This window comes from Ictalurus furcatus, chromosome 24 (genome assembly GCF_023375685.1).
Source record: "Ictalurus furcatus strain D&B chromosome 24, Billie_1.0, whole genome shotgun sequence".
NCBI lineage: Eukaryota > Metazoa > Chordata > Actinopteri > Siluriformes > Ictaluridae > Ictalurus > Ictalurus furcatus.
In genome coordinates this window covers 12,843,876-12,862,970 of record NC_071278.1, presented here as the reverse complement: position 1 = coordinate 12,862,970, position 19,095 = coordinate 12,843,876, and the positions used below count along the sequence as shown (strand labels likewise).

Below are 19,095 nucleotides of genomic sequence, written 5' to 3'. Positions count from 1 at the left end.
CTTCTTTCATGGTTGCCAAAAATAAATTTGAATGGTTTAATATTTGGAGTTCTCAACATCAATATAATGTGAATTTTATTAAATATTCATTCATAACTAATTAAAAAATTATCATTATGTCAAGATTTACATTTCCAGCCAATTATAGTACGAGGTCTCAGCTCCACTTTCCATTTACATATAAATTGAAGGTGGGGAAGATTCACTCTCCCCTGAGCTCTCCGTCCAATTTAACCCATCGAGGTCAGGTTTGTTCATTAATTCATTAACAGTCTAAGGTTCCTAATCATCTCAATCACATGAAGGATTATTTTAGGTGTGGTTTGGTAAGTTAAAACACCTGGTAACCCCGGTACCCAATCTGTCACATTTTAAAATAATCTTGCATTGCAATGCATTATTTTATTATTAAGGATAATTGGTTTTGACATGGGCAGCCCCAAGTCTTTTAGCCCTGGATATCCACTAGCCCTTAGCACTGCTTTTCAAAGTATAAGAATTTCAGCTACCCATGAAAGCTAACATGGGATGAAAGGCTCTTTATTATATATATGTCCTATAATTACCTCAATAGTCATATCAAGCATCAAAAACTAGAAGAAATAATGAAATATTTAGCTCAGATGTTACTGTCTGATGGTGCAGTTAAAGTACCTTATCAATGAGGTGTGTGATTAGCCTTTTAGCCTCCCTCTGCAGATCCAGGTCAGCATTATATAGTTGCCCATTTAGGGCCTTGTTCACTTGCTCCTTGCCTTCAGCACCGCATGACTCCTCCATAGCCTGCTCCACAGCCCGCCAGTCCAGCTCACGTGGCAAGCTGGACAGATATGCTCGCACATGTTCTGTGTTGTTAAGTGCCACAGAGAGCTGCCCAAAAGCAGGTAGGGGGAGAAAGAAGAGGAAGTGGTGGGAAAAAAGTGAAAGTAAGAAGAGTAAAAATTTAAAAAGACAATAAGCAGAGTTAGAAAGAATTGAGAGAATGGCAATGGGATCAGAGACAAAAAAAAACATGAGCATGCACAAGAATTCCATTGAAAAAGCAATGTTGCCAAGGAGAAAGAATCTCTAGTGAAATTCACTCCTTGTGAAATGAAAGCCCATTGCCCTCTCCAATATTAAGGAGCAATACCTGCATGGTGAAGGTCCGGTGGTCTTGACCCAGCTGGTTCCTCTCAATTTTGCGCTTCAGGAGCTCTGCATAGCACACCGCCTCACTGCACAAGTTCTGCATTGAACAACAGCATCCGCAGATCATTTCTGCACTCCTAATATCGACATATCATTTTAGCTGTGAATTAATTGAAATTTTCCAAAGACGTGAACTTACATCAGTCAAGCGAGTGATGAATATGAATGCCCCTGCTGAGTCAGGCCAAGCTAGCTGGGTCCAGAACTCTTGCACCTCGCTGAAGCATGTGGTGACATCCACTGCCGACACACTGTGTTTGGCATGCTGCTGGACTGGCTCGAACTGTGACATTCACACAAACATATATAGACTTATAATGGAGCTCTGGCTCTTTCACGCTCCCCCGCAGACTCTGAAACTACACATACACTTACATAAGATTGTAAGTAAACACTTAAGGTTCAGTCCACTTTAATTTTGATATATTTATAGCCTAGTGAGAAGAAAACTACTCAATTTTTCATGCCAGAGGAAGTGGAAATCAGAGTGATTACAGCGTTCCGACGTCGTTGTGTAAATATGGACTATATTTACGCATCTCAAAGCTTGTGCAATCAATCCAAGGATTTTGTATATTTTTTCCAACTTGCCTGGTCCATCTCCACAGCCTTGCGAATCCTGTCAATAGATTTCTCATGCACAATCTGCAGCCATTTATGAATGGAGGATTTGAACCAGTTGTGAAAACCTGTTAGTGCCAGCATCTTAGTATCTCTATAAAACACACACACATACGCACACAAAAGAGATGCCAGTGTCTGAATCACCACTTATAAATAGATCTTATGAATCGTGACAGAACATTCAGCATCAATTCAGAAGATAATCTACAAGAACTATCTATTTATCAGTTACATATGGTCATGATGACTCGTGTTCTTTCATGTAGTCTAGTTTACAGGGAAGCAATCATCTGATCCTCAGAAATGGATTTGAAGTGCTGCAGTGACTCACTTGAGAGGCAGGAACTCCCTGAATCGTTTGAGGGTCTTAAGAGATATGAAGACCTCGAACAAGGTTTCCCCCATCGTTTGTGAGAGCCGATAATTTTCCTGTTCCAAAGTCCCGCAAACACGCTCCATCGCAACGCTCACGTCATCAGCCACCTGGATACAGAGCACAATCTCTCTGTTAAGTCCTTCAAATCATGTTCATCAACTGGAAGACAATTGCTTTTATTCGTTTGTGCACGCACCAGCTTCTCTAACTGTCGATAGGAGATGCTGAAGAAGTCCACCTTTACTGAGCTGAAAGAAACAATAAACTCTCTGACAGGAGGCTTGAGAGGATGCTGAAGTATTTAACCTTAGCTCTTAAGCAGTACTGTTGTACCCTGTTTCTCAAGATCTACCCACTGGTTTACTTCCAAGCCTAATCAAACATGCATGATATGCATCCAGTGAGGCAAGACCTTTAGGAGTGGATTAATTCTCAAATAAGGGTGTTAATTAAGGTGGTAATTAAAGTCTGTAGAAGGATTGAGCTCCAGAAAACAAAGCAGTGTATGGCTAGTCTCTATCTAGAGCATCAGAATGGTGAAGTGTTACTTGTGAAAGAGCTTGTTGTAGACATTCTGCCCTCGCTGTACATCAACACACACCGCATCCACCACCAAAACCAGTCTCTTCAGCTGCTCTTCCACAGTCTGCATCAAAACAGCATAATAACAGAGTAATTAGCCAGCAAAAATGTTCCACCACTCCATACCACCACACTCCTGACCTGAACAGGAAAAATGACTTGACATACTACAATGACATTTTTACAGCAAAACATCCAGTTTTCTGAATTTAAAATAAACTGAAATAATACTGTAATGTGTTACTGGGATGTTTTAGTCATTTCTAGTGAAACACTTCAAGGCTTTCCCTGAAGAAATGTGGGATTGACTAACAAGTAATAGTATGAGCGACAGTAAAATATAATAATTACTGGTGAGGTGAGATTACTGTCTTGACTTGAGGTTTACTGGAGGCAGGATTTGAATCCCCAACCCTGGAGGTGCGAGGCAAATGTGCTAACCAGTAATCCACCATGCCCCCTGAAGCTATTACATTAAAGAACATATGTATATATTATTATATTGTTATGTTGTTCACTACAGGTTCAGGAGACATGATCCATGCTTTTGCATTTGTCTTTAGTTAAACTGAGGATGCTAGTGAGAACATTTCCATAGTCACTGTAGTTTCCAGGTCCAGGCATGCTTAACCTGCAGGTTGAGGGTAAGACATTTAGAAAACTTTGATTAGATTAGTGGCATATTTTTATGCCAGTAGTAGGTATTTGGAATGGTATATATGATTTTGATATTTTTTGCAAGAAATGGGTTTATGTGATTGGGCGTGGTATTTAAATGACACAAGACAAACTGGTAGTCACTCAGGTAACTTTCAGGTAACTTATTTCCTATTCTTTTATATTATTCTGTTTTCTATTTTGTTATTGAATGGAAATCTGCTATGTTTAGTGAATTTTCATACATTTTTCACTCACTCACTCATTCACTTTTAGTAACCGTTTTGTCCTGGTCAGGGTTATGGTGTATCCGGAACCTGTCCCGTGAACACTAGGCACAAGGCAGGAATACACACTGGATGGAACGCCAATCTATTGCAGGGCACCATGCACCAGAGGAAACTGGAGAACCCAGAGAAAACCCACGTGGAAAGAGGAGGAACATTCACAGAGCTCAGGATCAAACCAGGGACCCTGGAGCCGTGAAGCGGCAAGGCTACCAACTCATGCTGCGGCGCTACCACATTTCACGTTTCACACTTAAAGTGTATATGGCAATTCCTGGATTTTATTATTTTATATGCAATACAATCCTGTATTATTTTATTATTTATATACAATAATTTACTTGCAACTTGACTTGCTAGCACGATATGATAAAATGCGATTATGAGTTATTACTGTAATGAGTACTGCAGTAAGACACAATAATAACTGAAGGGATACTACTGTATAGCGCTGAAACAATATGTCATTGTAGTGAAAATATCTTGAATATAGTCAAGCACATCTAGCCTTTCTTATTAAAAGATTATTAAACTTATTTCTAGGCATTCATTTACTAATTTCAAGCTTTCAACAAGCTATTGGCAGATAATTTAGCTCCTTTCTAGAAATAAATGCCAATAGAACAAGACTGTTTCAAGCTTGAAACAAGTAAAATGTCTAGAAATAGGTTTTAAAAATAATATGTTTGGTTTATACTTGATATATTTGGATATATTCAAGGTATTCAAGCTATTTTCACTTAATTGTCATGTTTGTTTTTGCAGTTCACAGCTGTATTTTTCTTGATCTGTGAAATTTACAGTAATTTGCAATAAGAAGAGCTAGGGCTTGTAATACTTACAATAACGTAACCTCAAACGAATTGCCAAATTTATTTTAAAATCTAAATCTACAGGACTACTACACAGTACTTTTTATAATTTGATACTTACCCCTTCATCTGGTTTAAAGTGTGAAATTGTGGCCTCATACCATTCCACGGTGCCTTTCTGTAGCGAGAGAGACGATTGTAAATATCTCTGAAAAAGTACCCAATGCTTGACAAGAATTACTTATTGTTGTTAGTGAGGGTTAATTATACCTTTATGACAGTTGCTATTTCAAGGTGTAGCTCATTGCGGTTAGGACAAACTGCCTTAAATGCTTCCATCAGCTGCATCTGTCCGACAGTCCTGAGTCACACATGGGCATGATGAGTATAAAGCAGCATTAAGCCTTTTTTCAAAATACATTTTTGATGCAGATAATCTAACCACATTTTCCTAACACATACATCTGAGTTACATTGAGCATGTAGTACTACTCGCATGTGCACTCTTTCACAGATCACACAGACCAGAGGGACCCATCTGCCATTTCTATTAGCCTGTTTAATCAGACTGTAGAATACTGGCATCTGTACGTGTATGAGTTTGTGTGTGCTCATAGTATTGACTTGTTAACTGAAACTAGTGCACTATACTACATTTAAGAGCAACTCTAGAAAAAGCTCCACAGGATATCAATTCTTCCTAGCCCCTCTAGCCGACACAGACCCCCCTAGAGAATACAGAAGCAGAAAGGGCACAGCAACACAAACTTCCACACAGACAGCTACCTTATTGACAGATGGAAAAAAATATTTGAATTTGAATAGACTCCCCAGATCATACCTTTCATAACTCTCTCTCTCTTTCTCTCTCTCTCTCGCTCTGTGTGTGTGTGTGTGTGTGTGTGTGTGTGTGTGTGTTTACCTCAGCATTATCTCACATCGCGTGATGGCAGCAGGGTTGGTGCATGGAAACACGTGCCTCATGCTCTTCATAAGAGACAGGCAGTAATCACAGTAGAGTTTAAAGCTCTCAGCGAGGAGGTTCTCCTGTACACACAATCATAACCCATATTAATGCTCATACAATGTGTTAGAAATGTTGCATTTTGGTCATAGTTAGCTCAAAGCACTAAAGGTTCGATAGCAAGAGCACCCAAGTCTTTTTCTCCTCTTTCTTCGAAAGAACATTCCCTACCGTTCCGGATCAATGACGTTTTGTGAAAAGAGGACCTACCAGCTCCTTATTCACATCTCCAGCCTCCCACTCAGCCTCCACGGCCCTCAGAAGCCTGAGAAGTAGTGCATAACACATCCTCTGAGAGCGATGATGGCTACTGTAACAGTGCCAGCGACTGTAAAAACACACCGAATACAGCGCCGATGAGCAGTTATCTACACGGCCATCATGTGATTATCATCAGGACGACTTTTCTACTTATTATCTTCAAAAAACTATTTGTTGTCAATAAACCTCAATAAATGGATTATGGTGATTATGGTAGAATGGCTATGGTTATCAGTGTAGAATCAACAATTAATACACACATGACTGCCTGTTGAAGTGGAGTAAGATCGGCCTGCACAGCATGATGGGAGAGTACAGTCCACGCTGCTGGGCACACCTGTCCATTCCAGTTATAGGGTTCTTTCTGAAAATGTTTCCAGAAAATAGCATGCAGTGACATTTTTTAACTACCAGTATGTTTATGTGTGAATGCCAAACACTGTGTAAATACAGAATCCAAACCTGAACTTGCTTGTGCTCATACTCCAGAATCTGACTTAACATCTTCTGATGAATGATCACATTTGAGACCACTTTGCTCAAAGCAGTGTCCCTCTGTATGACAAAGCAGATTTCAGGAAGAAAGCATACATTTAAATCTACTGATAACTGAAGTTTGTTTTCGAGTGCTATAGTGTTTTAACCCTTTACTGCATGGTGTTGCCAATTTTTTGAGAGGCAATAATACAAAACTACTAGTTTCCTATGTAACTGAGAAAAACTTTAACTTTGACGTAAAAAAAAAAAAAAAAAGCCATCTCATACATTTTGTTATTTTTGACTATATGATACTTTCCACCACTGCACATTGTAGCCATATGGCAATGATTTACCAACTACCCCCCTAAATTAATATACATTTTTAAATTTTGTATATATTTTTATTACTTGAACTAATTCAAGTTTTTAAAAAAAAAAAATCCATAAAAACATATTCTTAATGTAAATGTAATAATTCATGCAGTAGAGAGTTAATGAGTTTGTGTTCATTCAAATAAAAAAAAAAAGATATTGTCTTAAAATAGTCTGCCTTAATCTGCCTCGGATTTGTAGTACTCTGTACATCGCCAGTTTATAGACAATGACTAGCAATTGTCAGTCAACGTACAGTATGCATAAATATTTTGCTTTTGAGGTCGTAGAGATGTAATTCACGACCTCTGACCAGGAAACCAAAAGAAAACACTCAGTCAACTGGAAATTCCTACTCAGGAACACAGGGTAGTCTTCTCAACTCTTCCAAGGTCAGGGAGTGACGTCCAAATCAAAATGGCCGCTCAGCGCATTAGAAGTAAAGAACGTAGCACCATTACAGTTAGCTGGCTAACTTTTTACTAACAAAAGATTCCAAGCTGCAGTTTCCAACCCACTTCCAAGTTAAGTCGAATGCAGCAATGAAATTGAAAAAGTCTATTTTTTTATATCAATTTCACTGTCACTTTGTATATACTACCGTGTAATACCGCAGTATAAAAATAATTACTGGACTATTCAGTGATCTCTGAAAAGGTTTGCACATCATTCTTTGAAACGCATTACATGAAATGAATTAGAATAATCTTTAACTTGTGTAAATTCAACAGTGAAGAAGGTGGGAGAATGAGAGAGGTACACATTGGTAACATTTTAATTAAAGGTTCGGTAAGCAACTATTTATGATTAAGTAAGACATAGTCCACTACTAATTTATTCATTATTAATAATTATTCATTATTATATAACAAAGGTTTAATAAACCAAGAGACCTCAACCTGAGCCCTAGGGACCTACTACACAGTTTCATTTTTCTTCTGCTACCAAATTCTTCATAATGAGCTAAGAAGCCCATCATGAGCTGCATCACATCAGGTGGAAAATCTCTGCAAGGTTGGAGTTAAGAAGTGCTGCAGACAAATATTTGTTTTAAAAATTGCATACTTAATATTTTAATAATGTTTACTAATTTATGAACTATGATTTACAATCACTGTGTATTACTTGCTTATAAATAGTTTGTTACCAAACTTTCGAATCAAAGTGAGATCCATGCATGTTTTTCAGAAATGATCTCTACCTGGTTGGTGAAGAGTCTTAAAATGAGGTGACATTCTCCCTGCACTTTAGATGCACTAGACCGTGGCTCTAGCTTGAACCACTTATCATAGCCAATAACCGGGATCTCCTGTTGAGAGATACACAGCAATCTGTGTTGTTAAAAAAAAGTATTTACTGTGTTTATTGTTTTGTTATTGTAGTGGGTTCTATGCAGATTCCTGCAACATGCAGAATACTTCCTTTATGAAACATGATATTTTGCAAAAAGTTTCTTAAAAGGTAGACATCTATAGTTTTATGGCCCCTAAAACAGATTGATCTGTTGTATTCGTTTCAACTTACACTTAATGGGATGTTCAGGCAACCGAGAAAGTCATCGGCGTTCTCTTCGCTCCCTGACGCTGACGTTCCATTGGCTCTCACAGATTTGGCAATTTGCTTGAAGTACCTAATATAATAATGACATAATCCATGTGAATATCAGAAAATTGAAGTTCGTTATGATGTTTTTTAATTGACCATGTAACGCTGGCATGCAGTACCTGCCCATTCCTCTGAACCCACTGATCTCATTCAGCTTACGGCACGCTTCAGCCACAGAAACGTCATCGTCATGATCCCTAGGGAAAATGGGTTTTCTGGCTTATCTCACACTCCCAGCTAACATCTTTGGCATGCTGGGGTGAGATCGGTTATTTACTTGCACTTTAACCTTCTTAAGAAATGGTTTGAAAAGAGCAGCCATAAATTACTGTATTTTAACAAATATCTTACCATATATCCAAATGCAGAAGATCATTCTGGACGTCATCAATGTCACTGTGTGAAGATCAACGTTAAACTTCATCGATGTACCCGATTACAGCTTTCAAAACCCATAATTCATTCATCCAATCAAAACATCCAATCATCATGTAGAGGCAGTAATTAAACAATTATCCTCAGCAGCATGTTCATCATTATGAATCTCATGCTTTGTTAAGCAGATGAAAAAAAAAAGCGCTTAAATCTAATTTTCTACTCACAAAACAAAATGTTCGTTCCACACAGGGTTGAGAGTCTCAGGCTTGACTTCAGTCACTTGGATGTCTCTTGCAGCAAGCACTTCCTTGACGCTCGAACGCTTCTCTAACTTATCCTTCCTTTTACGGAAGCTGAACTTCCGCTCTTTTCTCTCCTCAGTCTCGCGTGGGCTTTGTCCCACAAGAATACCCAGCATGCAATAGGGGTCACTGTAACCTACCACGCCACCAAAACAAATGTTCCAGAATTAACACACGAAACACCACTGTCCAAAACACCAATATTAAGAAATATTTGTGTGTATCTTAGTATTGCATATTTATCTAACCAAGGTTTTGCCTAAAGGAAGGCACCTATGCAAAGATGGACAAAGTACTGAGAAATTATACTTAAGTAAAAGTATAGACAATGTGTCAAAATCTTACTCACGTAAAGCTGGAAGTATCATCCAAAAATGATCTCAAGTGAAAGTAAAAACATTGCTACTTTTACATGTACTCAAGTATTTCTTTTCTATAGCAACTACGTCATTTTGTCTGAAAACATCATTCAGTCTTTGTAAGTCTTCATTATTTACCATTAACTAGAATTCGACTTGCTGCCTATAGCCAACTGGAATCAATGCTAGTCCGACATTAGCAAAGAAAACAGGCTAACGTAGTTCAAAATATCAAGTTAATACTAGCAAATGAGCTAAATTTACCTCGACATGCTTTGATAGATTATATTAGATGGAGTCCATACTTTCTATAGGGGTAAAGGAGATGCCTCATTTTATATACGAGTCTTTGCAGCATACTAACAATATTTTACTGAGGTAGAGTCAGGGACGCTAATTCTCAAGTTCCACACTGCAGTCTGGTGGATTATCTGTCTTTAATCACACACTGATAGCTATAACGCTAGCTAAATGGTGCATCATGAGAAGGACATGGTTGGTGACAAACTGTTGACAAAGCTTGACCTAATTGGATGCTGAACCGAAATGACCCGATGCTAAACTAAGCCGATGTAATAACGTATAGCATGCAGTCATTAGCTGTATGAAAGAAGAAGAGGCGTTTGTGATTTGTAACAGATATTTTGAAGGTCTAAATAAAAATGTAAGGAGTAAAAAGTACGTTTTTTTGTTTTCCTGGGAAGTGTAACTACATACAAGTATTCTGATTCAATAATACTCAAGCAAAGTATAAATGTGCAAAACTAATACTTAAGTATAATAATGAAGTACTCAAGTATTGTCCTCCCCTGCATCTATGTTTATATTCTGGAGAATTTTGATGGCATGTTCTAGTATGTTACCCTCCTAAAAGTGCTATAGTAATTAGAGACTACAAAGTCCAACAAAAGTCTCTCACCATTTGCATCTTTCGCCATGAGATTCTTGCCTTTCATGACAGAGACCCTTAGAGAGAAGCCTGGTCTCTGTAAAAGAAAGGGTCAGACATGTGAGTTATAAAAGAGTTGGAATAGAAACTAAAGCTCTCATTAGTAGCTTTTGTGCTTGGTGCTTTCACGGTCTAGGCTATAGTTAAATAACTTACTGGGACCAAAAACCCCAACAAAAAAAAAGCTGTTTCACCACTTACTTTAAATTTCATTCAATGTGCACTGTGAACATAAAGCAAAATACCACAAGTATTTCATATGAGAAATAAAATGACTTTGGGGGGAAAATGAATATGAGGAGAATTAACATAAACACTCTTTTTTTTTTTAGAGCCACACACAACCTTCACACTTAGTATTTGTTTATGGCAATTGTCCATCCTCATGGTAGTCTGAAATTTGTTTTGTTTTTTAACACCTTTAGCCATGTGTCACAGTCCACTTATAGCATTCAGTGGGTTGTACAATGAAGCCATAGACACGTGGCTATTGTAAGTGCACACCAGTGTGAATCTAAGCATTCTAAGGGGGGGGGGGGGACTACATGTCTCGATTTCTCTGTATTGGCCAAGTAGAAGGTACAGATCTTTTCACTTTCTCCAGAAGTGTTGTTTCTTTAAAAAAAAAAAAAAAATAAATAAATAAAATCTAACGAGTGTCAAACACATTTGCAGTCCTGCAACACCACAACCTTTCAGGAGATGAGGAATCAATAGGTGCTCTCTCTGTCAGATCCAGAGATGCCAGTTGCTTCTTGTTGAAATTCAGAACGAAGGCTTGGATAACTGTGAGAAGCATGATGGCACAATATTTCCTTGTTCCTTTCACTCAGTTTGTCGGACCAAGGAGTCTAGGACTGTTTCATAGTGACATTTGAAATCTCCCTGACAGTTGCATGACACAGACAAACAAAGAATGAATTAGGTAGATTTCTACGAACAGGTATTCAGTTGCTATTTCCGCTTCCACTGTAATATAAATAACAACTAATATAAATAACAACTACCGATTTCTGTTTAACACTTTACTGCACGGTGTTGCCATACGGCAACAATTAATTTATCTCCAAGTTTTTTGATAGGCAATAATACAAAACTACTATTTTCTTATGTAATTGGAAAAAGGGGGGTATAACTTTGACATAACAAAAAATGTCATGTCACAAGACCAGGAAGTGCTGTCCTTTTCTGCAATCACATGGTATTTTTCAACATATAGGCAAAACTACTTAAAGGGGGGGAAAAATGAAACACTGTCTGATATAATTTCTTGTTATTTATACAAGTTTATATATTTTGAGTATTCTGTTAAATGGAAAAATGTTATTGTTACCATAGTGCAACAATATGCGATAATGGAACTGTGGTATATGCATTCAAACGGGCCTTCATTCAAACTGAAACATGCCTACATAACAAAGAAGACACTAGGCTTCTCTAACAGTATGTTTACATTTTTTCACATTCAAAGTAAGAAAAACTGTTGTAATTTCAGACATTTTGCAATTGCACCTTTTTTTCTTTTAAATTTTATGTTTCAAGAGAATGAATTAAGAATTCAAGAGAAAGAATTAAAAGGATACTTCACCCAAAACATGTTTGGATGTAATTTTTGTATGTATTTTCAGTGAGTAAATCTAACCACATACTTTTAACAACTGTAATTCCTTTCTAGAAGATATAACTTTTACATGCTTACTAGGTGGCACAAATAGGTGGCAATGTTTAACCTGGAAAATGCAGTAATTTGAATTGTAATCGCACACATTTTATGTTATTTTTTGAGTATATGATACTTTCTACCATTGCACATTGTTGTGCAACAATTTACCAACCCCCCCCCCAAAAAAAGAAATATATATATATATATATATATATATATATGTATATATATATATATATATATATATATATATATGTATATATATATATATATATATATATATATATATATATATATAATTGTTGTTATTATTATTATTATTATTATTATTATTATTATTATTACTTGAACAAATTTAAGTAATAAAAATCCATAAAACATTGTTTATGTAAATGTAATAATTCATTCAGTATGGGGTTAAGGTGCAATATTTGGATATTAGCATGGTCATTGTGCTGTGTGTTGCGTTGTCTGTGATGTGTGTGTTCCTAACAGATAAATGTATATGCCGAATAAAAATAATTCTGATTCTGATGTAAGCTGAAGAGAAAATGACAAAGATGGTTGTAACATAAATAATGTTATAAACGCTTATAAATGACAGAATAACCTAAATCCAGATGAAAAAATGGAAGAATGTCTACATTGTGCCGATGGAAAAGAAGCAGGTGGATACAACATGGCTGAAGCTGAAAAAAAAAACAGCAGAGATATCTGTTGAAGAATAATTCACCAAGCACCTCACCTTAGACTCTCTCACTCTCTGGAGAATGATTTCATGCTCCTCTTGGCTCATATCAAACACCTGGGGTAAACAGGAAAGATACTATTATCTAGAGAATAGACATAAATGATTCTCATAAAATGGACATCTGAGATGCTGCTTTTGACCAAATGTGGAATAAAGATGCATCTGAGATTCACCAAAAACATAATTGTTTATTTCAGCTGCTACACTAATGTATTTGTGCATGTTTTAGCCTTTTTTGTCTGTTATGACCAGGAAATGTCAGATCATAGGTCAGTGTTTGAAGTGTTTATGTCACCCCTGTGAAAAAGAAGATGGAGATTTGATGTGACAGCACCTGAGTGGATATAATAGCAGTGCTGAACATCAGTGACCAGCAGGAGAAGGCTTTGTTATTTAATCATGTCTTAGAGCATCTAATCCAACTCATAAACCTCATGCCAAATCAAAAGACCATGAATCATTTCCCTACATTGCATGTGTGTTTGTGTGTTTTAATTTTACATTTGGACTTTTTAGCAACAAAATGAGCTAGTGTTAAAAGTGTTATTACATGCCACTGTATAAATACATACACAGTATATTAAAAAAAAGAAAGAAATATTCTGTTTGATGCTTATTTCATATCTTCTGCATTTGTGCATAAGTAGAAAAGTTTTTTTCCACACATTTCTTTTTTATAACTTAGTATCTCATTATTTTTATTTAGTATCTCATTATTTCTATTTAGTATCTCATTATTTTGAGTTAGTATCTCATAATTTTGACTTAGTATATCATTATTTAGACTTAGTATGTTATTTTTTCTATTTAGTATCACATTATTTTGACTGAGTATATCATTATTTTGACTCAGTATCTTATTATTTATACTTAGTATCTCATTACTTTGACTTAATATCTCATCATTTTGACGTAGTATCTCAATTTGTCGACTTAGTGTCTTATTATTTTTGACTTAGTATCTCATTATTTTGACTTAGAACCTTATTCTTTTTATTTAGTATTTTATTGTTCTGACTTAGTGTTAGAGATAAGGAATCTCAGATTATGTCTTTCAGTCTTTCATCAGCCTTTCAGCTTTTTTATTTCTCTTAACTCTTAGTATTGTGCTATGTGTGGTTGACCGCAGAGCGTTTCAGGCTTGGAGAGTCTAAATTAACACAAACTGACACACATGCTGTTCACAGAGGCATCTGATTTATTCGTGCAGAACAGAAGTATTTATACACATAGATAAGCAGCCATGCATGGGCGTGTTTCTACTTGTGCAGGTGCTAGACAGATTCAGACAAAGCACACAGCACACAGTCATACTACAAAATAAGCCTTATCAAGGTATAAAAAATACATGTGTCAGCTATAATAAAGGATGGCAGTTGATCAGCTTATTCAAAGAGGTAATTAAGTGAATACATTCATCATAGGTATTTGATAGCAGTTCATAATATAAGAGAATACATGATATAAGAGAATCTCCTTCACTTAGTATCTCTTTTTTTTTAATTAGTATCTCAATTATTTTGACTTAGTATCTTATTATTTTTGACTTAGTATCTCACTATTTAGACTCAGTATCTCACTATTTAGACTCAGTATCTCACTATTTAGACTTAGTATCTCACTATTTAGACTCAGTATCTCATTATTTAGGCAGTATCTCGATATTTGACAGTCATTATTTTGACTTTGTATCATTAATTTGAATTAGTATCTCATTATTTAGATTTAGTAAGTCAAAATAATTATGACTTTTGAAATCAAAATAACCTTGCATTTGAGGGCTTCCATAACATGTGAAGCTAAAGATAAAAACACCATGCAGGCGACCTTGGATTTTACATGAAGACACAGAAGCAAGTGAAACAGTCTGCAGAACTATGTCAAATTCTACCAGCCAAATTTCCATTTGGTGGCCACACAAATGCACAGATTACTACAGTTTAATACTCTTTATATAGTTTTTCATATTTAGAAACATTTCATTATTTTTTGAAAGCATCATTGCTTTACATTGATTTATTTACATGTGCCTACTTTCACAGCACTGTAGATGTGTGTGTAAATATTGCATTAAAATACAAAACAAATATAAAAAGTTAATGATCTGAGCTTATTATGGGCCAAAAAATATATTATCCATATTTCAGTTGGTTGGAAATATAATCTACTAATTGTTTATATCCAGGACTGGACAATATTTGAGTATTTGTACTTAGTTACTATACTTACAATAACTATTATTTTGGTGTATTTATACTTGAGCATTACTGAAGCTGAATATTACTTAGTTACATTTATAAGAAAATCTCAAAGAACTCTCATCCAGCCAATGACTGTACACTATACATTAATCCAGTGGGCTCAGTTTAGAAGTGTAGAAGTTCATCATTTAGAAAAAAAACTATTAAGAATTTGTCACCAGCCGTGACCTTCTCATGCTATACAGTGTATTTAGAACTATAGCTACAGTATCTGTGTGTGTTTATACAGTAGATGGATAATCCACGAGACTGCGGTATGGACCTTAAGGATGCGTGTCACTGCCCCTGCCTCTGTAAAATGTTTCAGTTTGCTGGAGTAAGCAAAGACTCATATAAAATGAGGGTCTCTTTTACCTCTGTAGAAGGCATGAACTCTAATCTAATTTTGAAAAAGCATGTCGACATAGGTAAGGTAAGATAAGATAAGGTAAGGTAAGGTATACTTTGTTGTCCCAAAGGGAAATTTGTCTTGGGCTCAAGAAGAAGCAGGCACTGCATCACATAAATCATAACACAACAGGTTTAGCTAATTGCAATCATTAACTGGCTAAATTTAACCAAGGTACTCTGTTTTCCTTTGTTAATGGCTAGCATTGATTGCAGTAGCTAACATAATTGTCTAGGCAGCAAGTCGAATTCTAACTAATGTTAAATATTACACACTTTGAATGATGTTTTCAGACAGAGTTACTGCAAAAAAATAAATCAACTAACAGTTTTAGATAAGTAATGTGAAAAAGTTTACACAAGAAAACATGACAACTAATTTTATCAGTTAAAAAAATTTGCTTTTTACTTTTAATACTTGAGTTTTTTGGATTTTTTTTTACTTTCATTTGAATACATATTTTTGGCTGGATATTTTTTAATATATACTTTTAATATATGCTAGAAATTATACTTAAGTAAAACTATACTTTCAATTATGTATAATGTGTCAGTACTTGGTCCACCCTTAGGTGATTTTGGCAGAATTTTGGCAATTTTGTTGTAAATACTACTACTACTACTACTTATAATAATAATAATAATAATAATAATAATAATAATAATAATAATAATAATAATAATAATAAACAACTAATGTTTTATATCATATGATGCATGTTATAATCTATCCCTTTGTGAGAGAGAGAGGAAAGGAGGTGTCTACCTTCTGTAGATAGCTGAACAAGTCCTCTTCATTGGTCACATATTCAGGTGATGGCACCCCAACCCGATTAACCACAGTGTAGACCGTCTCCTCATACAATAAATCAAGCTGAAGAAAAACAATTTCTATTTCATATAAAATGTTTAGGCTTTAAGATCAACACTACAATGCAAAAAAAAAAATCAAAATCATAATCAAAAGGAAATCATTTATTAAGTGTGCGATTATAACAACAGTCCCTGGTAATGTCAAAGGTTATTTCTATTTTGGTCCAATATCACTTGTGAGCATTTTGAAACAACATGGTTTGAACAAACCGTGCAAACATTTTGTTAAGATGTACATCGAAAAAACACACTGTACAAGGATGAGTGCTTTGTGTATTACAGTATTTTTCAAAGGTAGGAAAAAACGACTCACTTCATTCCTACTGGTTTTCACAGGAACAAGCAGCTGTTCTGTACACTCTGGTGGTGGTGGACCTGCACTAATCTCCTCCTTGTAAAGTGTCACAAAGAAAAGTAAAAAAAAAAAAAAGAAAAGAGGCTGTGATTTATTAATGGTTGCATGTGTAAAACCCTGCAAACTTGACAGCACTCGCATAAAACATGCACGCTGATTCCCTTCGCCAAGGTCTGCAGAGGATTCGGCCTTTCACCTGTGCAAAATAAAACGTTATCCATTATTCTGTTTCAACAGATCCCTTTCTGAACCTTCTAAACTCAAAGAACTGAAAGAAATCCACCGAGGGTCATATTCGAAGTTCAACATGTACGCCAATGTTTATATGGAGAACATTCTTCGTATTCAGACAACCTGCAGATGCTTAACTCGAATTTTTGAGCTGCACATTCATATTAATAAAACGAATCCATGTGTAGTGCATGCCTATGACTTTGCCTGGATTTCTTGTCTAGAGCTCTCGGGACAGGAGTTCTTCAGCTGTGTCTAGACCAGGGGTTCCCAAACTTTTCCAGGGCAAGGCCCACCAAATGGCATTAACATTTGACTGAGGCCCCCCTTTTGGAAGATGTCTTTAAAACACTTCAAAAATATAGACTTCTGAATATATCCCCCTTTTTTATTAAAAATTACATCTTATATCTTTACATTACATTACATTAAATTAGGAATTGATTGTGTGTGTGAGTGGTTGTCTGAGAGTGAGAAAGAGAAAACATACTAGTTGGAGGGATGGGCACACCAAATAGTTGAGGCCCCCCGGGTGCCCCCTGGCGGCCCCCACTTTGAAAACCACTAGTCTAGACTACAAACATTAAAGACAAGCGCTTTCCTTTCATCTGCATGGAAATGTACACTCATGAAACAGATTCTATAATTCTCCTTTAGTGTCAATTGCAATATGTATAAAGCAAGAGATGGCATAAAATACAAATTAGTATGATATGCTGTATATGATAATATATGAATGAGAATTAGCTAAAGATTCGAATAAACCTCTAATAATAGTTGTCTAATATGTGGAAAGGAACCTTGTCATGATTGTTAGATTAATCCTATGATCACTGCAAATTTCTCAGTTTCTCAATATATAAAATATATAAAATCGCACTTGATACATTTCATCCTATCTTCACTAATACTTTGTACTGACAGTGTACAAACACATAACGCATGAAGCTTAGGAAGGAATGAAAAGCAGAAGTGACCGAACCTTTCACAAAAACAATTATCCTTTAAAAAAAAAAATTATTATATATTATACTGATTAAGTCAATTGAGCGCACGGCTTAATGTCACAATTAGGTCAAGAATTCATAAATTGTGGACGCAATTTCAAGCTTTGGATTTAATTGTGCCTGTTCTTTGGTTAATTTGCTGTCTGACCAAGCATTCATATACTTACAGCTCATTTGAAGTAGGCCGAGGTGAAGGTCCTGATTTTACTGTTATAATCAACCTCCTGAGAATTCATTATATGTCCAATGACATGTGGACATATGACCATCACACTCATACGTGCTTGTTGAACATCCCATTCAGGATTTATTCCCCCTTTGCTGTTATAATAAGCTCCATTCTTCTAGGAAGGCTTTCCACTAGATTTTGGAGCATGGCTGTGGGGATTTGTGATCATTCAGAGACAAGAGCAAGAGCATTATGATATTTTACTGCTACAGCAAATAAAGACTTTCTATACAAGTTTATGCTTCCAACTTTGTGGTAAGAGTTTAGGAAAGAACCACATATGGGTGTGATGGTCAGGTGCCCACATACTTTAGGCTAATCATACTAATCAACTTCATACTATTAATTAATTCGCAATTTCATATCTGTATAGTTAATATTGTATTTGCAATTATTGTCCTCACTATGCATGTGTAACTTACTTCTGAATGTGGACTTTTGTTAGTGTGCATACATTATCTTCGTTTCAACACTTGAGAGCTGGAATAGTGAGAGGAGAGTACCGAGCCTTGAACCTCTCAATCAAACAGATTAAACCAGGCGCTTGCTTTGTGTGTAGGTAGGGCAAAAGGCCACCAAGAGCAGCCTGTCATAGTGGAACCTGCCTCTATAACCAACTTTCTGATTCTTTCCACACACAGTGCTATTTCCAGCTCTATGAGCTATCTCTTCCCTTGATTTGCCTGGCTCTAGTGAGACTCAGAGGCGGTGGAAGTGAAAAGGTCTTGCTGGGTCTCGAGAGTCTGTGTATGCGCTGTCATGTGAATCTTATACTCACCTCGGCTTGAGTAGAAGCCAAGAGGCTGTCTTGCTTCTGGACAATTTTATTCATTCGCTCAAAGAACTCCCCATTTCCCTTGGCAACCCTACAACATGTAAATGGTTCTGTTCAGTGAAAAAGCATCTCACACTTGTTTAAAAACATCTTCTCTTCAGAAGACAATAAGAGGGCAGGACAGCACTAAGAGGTATCACTCGGCAATTTTTAGCAGAATGTTTCCTGCAGCTGATTTGGGTCTGCCAGGTTGTCAGTCATGTACAGCAATAAGGCAAGCTAGAACCAGGGGATTTGTATAACT

The 19,095-nt window shown here is 36.2% G+C and overlaps 1 protein-coding gene across 1 annotated transcript in view; it reads right to left on the bottom strand.

Moving 5' to 3' along the window:
* Window positions 1–19,095, bottom strand: part of baiap3 (BAI1 associated protein 3) — a 35,786-nt gene that overhangs the window by 9,653 nt on the left and 7,038 nt on the right. Inside the window, exons 2-25 of the mRNA XM_053613101.1 lie at window positions 18,795–18,882; window positions 16,675–16,683; window positions 16,508–16,582; window positions 16,088–16,195; window positions 12,668–12,727; window positions 10,230–10,296; window positions 8,874–9,087; window positions 8,623–8,667; window positions 8,391–8,468; window positions 8,191–8,296; window positions 7,868–7,975; window positions 6,277–6,369; window positions 6,075–6,178; window positions 5,764–5,881; window positions 5,452–5,576; window positions 4,800–4,890; window positions 4,651–4,707; window positions 2,740–2,837; window positions 2,388–2,439; window positions 2,147–2,298; window positions 1,783–1,906; window positions 1,331–1,474; window positions 1,133–1,228; window positions 655–870 (exon numbers count right to left, since the gene is read on the bottom strand). Of these exons, the coding sequence (XP_053469076.1) occupies window positions 655–870; window positions 1,133–1,228; window positions 1,331–1,474; window positions 1,783–1,906; window positions 2,147–2,298; window positions 2,388–2,439; window positions 2,740–2,837; window positions 4,651–4,707; window positions 4,800–4,890; window positions 5,452–5,576; window positions 5,764–5,881; window positions 6,075–6,178; window positions 6,277–6,369; window positions 7,868–7,975; window positions 8,191–8,296; window positions 8,391–8,468; window positions 8,623–8,667; window positions 8,874–9,087; window positions 10,230–10,296; window positions 12,668–12,727; window positions 16,088–16,195; window positions 16,508–16,582; window positions 16,675–16,683; window positions 18,795–18,882 (2,428 nt within the window). The remainder of the gene's footprint in view (window positions 1–654; window positions 871–1,132; window positions 1,229–1,330; window positions 1,475–1,782; window positions 1,907–2,146; window positions 2,299–2,387; window positions 2,440–2,739; window positions 2,838–4,650; window positions 4,708–4,799; window positions 4,891–5,451; window positions 5,577–5,763; window positions 5,882–6,074; window positions 6,179–6,276; window positions 6,370–7,867; window positions 7,976–8,190; window positions 8,297–8,390; window positions 8,469–8,622; window positions 8,668–8,873; window positions 9,088–10,229; window positions 10,297–12,667; window positions 12,728–16,087; window positions 16,196–16,507; window positions 16,583–16,674; window positions 16,684–18,794; window positions 18,883–19,095) is intronic.